Raw genomic sequence first — 6,617 nt, forward strand, 5'->3', positions numbered from 1 at the left:
AAAGTGCCCGAGAAATTAGCTAAAATTGCTAATTGCCCAGTAAAAAGCTATGTGAACTGAATGAGCACTATATTTGTAAAATCACTATCTACCATGAATATATTCATAGTGCTTGTGGATGATCTTAAAAGGAATGCCCTCCACAATTTGACTGGACCTCTCAAGAATTGCAAGGCTTCTATTCCAAGAAGCCTTGAACGGTCTTGATTCTTTTCTACATGGAAGATTTCTCCTCTACATGTGAGATGCTTGGACTGTTTTTAATATGATAAGTGTTCTTTCGCACCCATCAAATCTCCAAGGCTATTGCTAGGTGACATGCGGCATCCACGGGAAAGGAAGCTTGTAAGTTTACCACTGGCTGCCAAAATCAGTCCAAGGTATGGTGGTGAAGGTTTGTGAGGTCTTGTTAAGAATTCTGGATGGAATTGAACCCCAACAAAATATGGGTGTTCTGGAAAAGTTGCAACAATCAGTATGGCTTGTAGTTATAATTGTTGCAATTTAATTTAGAATTCAAATGTATTACACAATACCTTGTAATTCCATGATTTCCATGCGCTCACCATCAACATCATGGCCAACAAATTTCATACCATGTTCTTCAAGTCTCTTAACGTAAGCTGGATTGACCTACAGTAAATAATAAAGTTAACAATATTTGAAGACTTATTGACAAGCAATTCTATGTCCTAAATAGTCTAATAAGCAGTACTTGATGGTGAATGTATACCTCGTAACGATGTCTGTGTCTTTCCTCAATATGCTCTCTCTGACCATACAATTTATCTAAAAATTTAAATGACAATATAATGCCGTAAAAATGAGATAACTTTTATGTATAAGACGTTACTTACAAATTGTGTTTTCCTCAGATTTAAAAACAGTTGTTCTCTTTCCAAGACGCATTGTACCGCCAAGTTGGCCTGGATTATGTTCTGGCATTTCAATTACCTTAAGAAATAGGAATTTACAATTAGGAAATTAATTTAAATAGAAATTTTATCAATTTTAAATCATTTGTTGACTAACCACAGGATTTTCAGTATCACCCTGGAACTCAGAGGAATTGGCATCTAAAATTCAAAATGAACACACAATAAACCAAAACACTGCATCAATAATTTCAAACTATTGTACTATAACTATTGTAATATATAACATAACCATATGAATTTTCACCTTTTAACTGAAGTATGTTTCTTGCAAATTCAACAACTGCAAGCTGTAATCCTAGACACACTCCTGAAAACAAAAATGCAAAACATTAAAACCTAATAAGATAAAGGTTTTATATATTACAAATTAGTAAATGTTCTTCAGTTCTTACCTAGAAAAGGGACATTCTTTCTCCTTGCCCAGTTTATAGCTAAAATTTTGCCCTCTGTTCCCCTGTTACCAAAACCTCCTGGTACCAATATTCCATTACAACCACAAAGTTTTTTCCATGCGTCATGATACTGAACTGGTTCCAAATCAGCCTCTTTCTTTTTCAAGGTCTTCTGAATCTATCCACTTTAATGAGAAACAAAATGAAGAGTCTAATGATAAACATGCAACAAATCTAATTAGTTCCAATTTCATCTAATAATCAACATGTAACAAATCTAATTAGTTCTAATTTTGTCTAATAATGAACATGTTACAAATCAAATTTGTTCTAATTATCCATACTTACATGTAAAACAAGTTTAAGGTTACAATGCAAAGAAGCATGTGTAAGGGCTTTGATAACAGACAGATAGGCATCTTGCATCTGAACATATTTCCCAACCAATCCAATATACACTTCATTACGTACATTTTCCTGCCTGTGAAGATACCAGATTTTAAAAGTTGCTACTGGAATTTATTTACATCTCTCAAAAGTAGAATTGCATTGCAAGTTCCAAGAAAAACTTTAAATTATTGTGTAACCTGGCCTTACATTTGTGACAAAAAACACATCACACAATGATAAAGGCTCACCTTTCGGCTAACTCATGCCAGATTTTCAAGGAGTTATGAGTTTCAAATGGTAGAGTTATATCCAAGTTAAGTCTTTCATTCAATAATGGAACCAAATTTTGTTCTGATATCAGAACAGGAACTCTGTAAAGACTATCACAATCATGAACACTGATGACCTGGTGAAAATGAAAAAGAAAATTAACAAATTATATATAGGAAGTGGAATAAATGGATTTAGCATTCAAAATACACTGAATTATATACTTTATCTGGTGAAACATGGCAAAACATCGAAACTTTCTTCCTGACAGCTTCTTGAATGGGTGCCTTTCCTCGGCAAAATATCTGAAAAAATATATGGTAAATTTGATTCTTACTAAAATCTTTACAATAGCCATAAGTCTAATTTTTTATGCCACTTACAAAATCAGGACTTAATCCAAGTCCTCTAAGTTCTCTAACACTATTTTGTGTTGGCTTTGACTTCTGTTCACCTGTTGAACCAGGCTAAAAATAAAACTAGCATTAGTAAATTACCATGATGCAAAAACCTATGTGAATATTCATATCATCAAAACCTAGGCATTTCACATATTAGGCCAATACCTGTGGTACGAGGCTGACATGAATCACACAAAAATTTTCTTGTCCAACACGAAATTGGAACTGTCTAAATGCTTCAACGAAAGGCATGCTTTCAATGTCACCAATTGTTCCACCAAGCTGGAAAGCGGAAAGGATGGATTTATGTTGGTTAATGAGATTTCAAGGACACAAGGTTATGGAGATCTATATTTACAATACCTCAATGATGCAAACATCAGCTGTATTATTGTCATGCAATGGTTTGAGGGCAACCTTCTCGACCCATTCCTGAACTGCATTTGTGATATGAGGAACCACTATTAATTAGAAATAATAATTTAGAATTGTTATATGGAAATTGACTCTTTAAATCTAATCTTCTACAGTTTCTTTTTCATCACCTTGTACAGTTTTTCCAAGGTAATCTCCTTTTCTCTCTTTCTGAATAACATCTTGATAGATCTTTCCAGTTGTAATATTGTTATCTTTACACAACATCACATCAAGAAAACGTTCATAATTCCCTAGGTCCAAATCAACTTCACCTCCATCATCTAGTACAAATACTTCGCCTAAAACAAAAAATTCCCAAATAATAATCACTTTGCCTGCAGAAATGAACAATTGAATAAACATGTAGGTTTATATGAAATGAATGACCCCTCTACTACATCAATGGATGTATACTTCATTGACAAATTTCTGGACTTATTATACCACCTCTGTTTGTGTCTGAAATGAACTGTATTAGATCCAGAATTTGATCAGAATTTGTGGGGTTTCATTGGACAACATGGATTCTAGAGATGGTCGACTGGAAATCTTGACTTCATGCTCATTTGAAATTTTTTATGACTTGTTCATTCCTGTGTTGCATAATCCTTGAAACATTTCAGGTTAACCATCACTCAAATCACTATGTAGAACTTAGAACTTCAATTGCTCCAACACATAGTAAAAACTGATACGTGTTCATTGAGAATTTGCATTTCATGATTTCAATAATACAAAGAATATGTTTAGACTTTTTTCAATATCATAAATTCCATTCCACAAATATTTCCCGCCCAAACATATAGCAAATTGCACAATCATCACGCCACTTTGCAGTAAATTACAGTATTTAGTTCTGTTTACCGTGTTCGTAAGGTGAAAAGGTACCAGCATCAATATTTAGGTAAGGATCTATTTTAACCGAAGTCACATGTAGTCCACACGATTTAAGCAAGGCGCCGACACTACTGGCGATAACTCCTTTACCAAGACCACTAATAACTCCACCGGTCACTAAAATGTACTTCATTGTATGAAGAAGACGTCACGACTCTTTTTTCTCTGATCAATTCACTAAAAATGGAGAAAAAGCTGACTGAAAAATGAACATCCACAGACTTTATAGTCTTTCTGATCTTCTAACTTCTGACCTTCCTCCAGTACGCACGCGTTGCCGCCAAAATTTTGAACTCTAAAATAACTGGAATGCTGAAATTGTATAATTAAAATTGCAACAAAAAAAATTAGACACGTTGTTATCGCGCATATTTCACGCGAAATATCCCCGAATTTTTGCAAAAAATAAATATATAAGTGAAAACAATTTAAAGCATTTATGGCTATTAAGTTAAAATTTTTGAATTGAAGTTTTGATTTTGATTTGGATCGTGGAGGTAACAAAGCCAAGGATCTTGTTACAAAACCAGAACTTTGTACCTGGTAGGCTAGTACAGCATCATCAGGAGTTTAAAAGATATATAGAATCACTCTGAGTCATGGTATCTTACCAATCCGACGATATAGTTCTCGTGTACGCAAAGAGGACACCTATAGGTACATTCCGAGGTGGACTCAGCTCAATAAAAGCTCATGACCTGGCTGTTACTGTTATTAAAAGTATGTTAGAAGAAGTAAAAGAGGTAAAAGGTCATGAAATCTCTGAAGTGATCTTGGGACAAGTTCTCACTGCAGGTATGGTAGGTAACCATTACAAACTAGTTTAAGAACACGAGACACGCCTAATTTGTTATACCACTACTGGGTACTGATTATAGTTGATTGCACTCTTCTCAAACACCACTAGGACAAGGGCAAAACCCTGCACGGCAAGCAGTAATAGCAAGTGGTTTACCAACATCTGTACCAGCAAGTACAGTGAACATGGTATGCGGTTCAGGCTTGAGAGCTGTTGCGATGGCCAAGCAAGCTATTCAATCAGGAGATTCCACCATAGTTATTGCTGGTGGGGAAGAGAACATGAGCCAGGTATATGGTGATTTCAGAGTTACTAAGATAACTGGTGGAAATGGTAATGCTCTTCCACTGACATTACAATATTATATGCCACCACTTTATACGCACTAAACTGCTTACCAACTGAATGGAACAAACAAACAGAATGTTTGCAACTCTGCAACTTGCAGTTGAATACCAATCATGGTTAATTTATAATGCATATAATAGGCACCGCATTGCATTGATATAAGACCTGGTATAAAGTTTGGAGATGCAACAATGAAGGATACTATGTTGACTGATGGTCTGACAGATGCATTCAACGATTACCATATGGGAATCACAGGTAGAAAGGAAAAAGTTTTGAAAGTTTGCATGTTGATTCAGTTTTCAAATAAATAAAAATCTTTATGTATATATACCATTCTATTATAGCTGAAAATGTTGCAAAGCAATGGGGAATCACTAGAGTTCAGCAAGACCAGTTCGCTTTTAACTCTCAGAGGAAAACAGCTGAAGCAATGAAGGAAAACACTTTTCAAAATGAGATAGTTCCTGTCAGCATTGTAACAAGGAAAGGTAGGTGGCATTTCTTACCTCGGTTTTAAAGAAAGTTTGCATGGTCATTGGAAACTAATTAAAACTTTCAGGTACAACTGTGGTGACCAAGGATGAGCATCCAAGAGCGGACACAACTGTAGAAGGATTGAATGGTCTAAAACCATGCTTCATTAAAGATGGTACTGGAACAGTCACAGCTGGTAATGCATCTGGCATCAATGATGGTGCAGCTGTGGTTATGGTGATGACACACAAGGAGGCAACCAGCCGTGGCATCACGCCATTGGTTAAGATTGTAACATGGGCACAAGCTGGTGTTGATCCATCAGTCATGGGGACAGGCCCAATCCCAGCTATCAAAGCTGCTGTAAGTTCTCTCTTCTGCAGCTACAAAAGTTTGTGGCCACTGTAAGTGTTAATTTTCATTCTTTCACTCCCACAGCTTTCCAAAGCAGGCTGGTTAAAAGACGAAGTTGATCTTTTTGAATTGAATGAAGCATTTGCCTCACAGTCATGTGCCATCCTCAAAGAAATTGACATTGACCACAAGAAGGTATCCATCCTGTTTCACTTTTTCTTACTTTGATATTTAAATCTGATACTTGCTCACTGCAAAGTCTCTTTCCTCAAATGCAACAAAATACTTATCAGCAACTGTCTTATTGAAAGGAATGAATAAAAGACACATTGCACTGACATACATACCTGTATACGTAATTCACCAGTGAATGTATTTGATCTTTACTCTTTTTAGGTGAATATTAATGGTGGAGCAATAGCACTTGGTCATCCTCTTGGAGCCTCAGGATGTCGCATATTGGTCACTTTAATACATTCATTGATTAGAACAAACAAAAGACGGGGTGTGGCCGCATTATGTATTGGTGGAGGCATGGGTATTGCAATGTGTGTAGAAAGATTTTAAAATAAATATTGACTAAAGACACAACTGATCTAATTACTTTATCCTTATTTACATAATCCTCACCCTCAATCTAGTCTCTGTTAATCTGGCTGTTCTCTTCATCTTTTCATTTAATCATTATATATTTTTAGTTTCCAAAACATTTAATGATTTTACAAATTTGAGATATATGAAAAATTGTCAATCTCATTTTATTTTAATAGATTAATCATGCTTGCAAATTGTATCTCTGTCATATACTTTACATATATATATTACACAAAATAAATTCATTTTGGAGAGAGATTCACATACACAGGGCATTAATCCTAATTATAAACTATTTTTTAAAGTACCACTTATTTGGAAATTCGAAAGTCATGGAAAG

At 35.1% G+C, this 6,617-nt stretch overlaps 2 protein-coding genes across 2 annotated transcripts; one reads left to right on the top strand and one right to left on the bottom strand.

The window, feature by feature from the left end:
* Positions 1 to 33: 33 nt before the first annotated feature.
* Positions 34 to 3,968, bottom strand: LOC114533833 (CTP synthase 1-like). Its single transcript, XM_028555442.1, is given in 16 exon segments — positions 34 to 454; positions 537 to 633; positions 734 to 789; positions 858 to 954; positions 1,033 to 1,076; positions 1,183 to 1,245; positions 1,331 to 1,484; positions 1,486 to 1,515; positions 1,679 to 1,811; positions 1,969 to 2,126; positions 2,215 to 2,295; positions 2,374 to 2,457; positions 2,557 to 2,673; positions 2,755 to 2,852; positions 2,937 to 3,107; positions 3,673 to 3,968. Coding segments are annotated over 16 exon segments (1,743 nt in total). The 5' UTR covers positions 3,839 to 3,968; the 3' UTR covers positions 34 to 260.
* A 192-nt stretch (positions 3,969 to 4,160) lies between these two features.
* Positions 4,161 to 6,527, top strand: LOC114533847 (acetyl-CoA acetyltransferase, cytosolic-like). Its single transcript, XM_028555468.1, has 7 exons — positions 4,161 to 4,500; positions 4,613 to 4,794; positions 4,993 to 5,110; positions 5,200 to 5,343; positions 5,415 to 5,692; positions 5,768 to 5,878; positions 6,080 to 6,527. Exons 1-7 carry the CDS (start codon positions 4,305 to 4,307, stop codon positions 6,248 to 6,250), a joined length of 1,200 nt encoding a protein of 399 aa, XP_028411269.1. The 5' UTR covers positions 4,161 to 4,304; the 3' UTR covers positions 6,251 to 6,527.
* The last annotated feature ends 90 nt before the right edge of the window (positions 6,528 to 6,617 follow it).

The sequence above is a fragment of the Dendronephthya gigantea genome, unplaced genomic scaffold, assembly GCF_004324835.1.
Source record: "Dendronephthya gigantea isolate DGI-Jeju-01 unplaced genomic scaffold, DenGig_1.0 000002F, whole genome shotgun sequence".
Lineage (NCBI taxonomy): Eukaryota > Metazoa > Cnidaria > Anthozoa > Malacalcyonacea > Nephtheidae > Dendronephthya > Dendronephthya gigantea.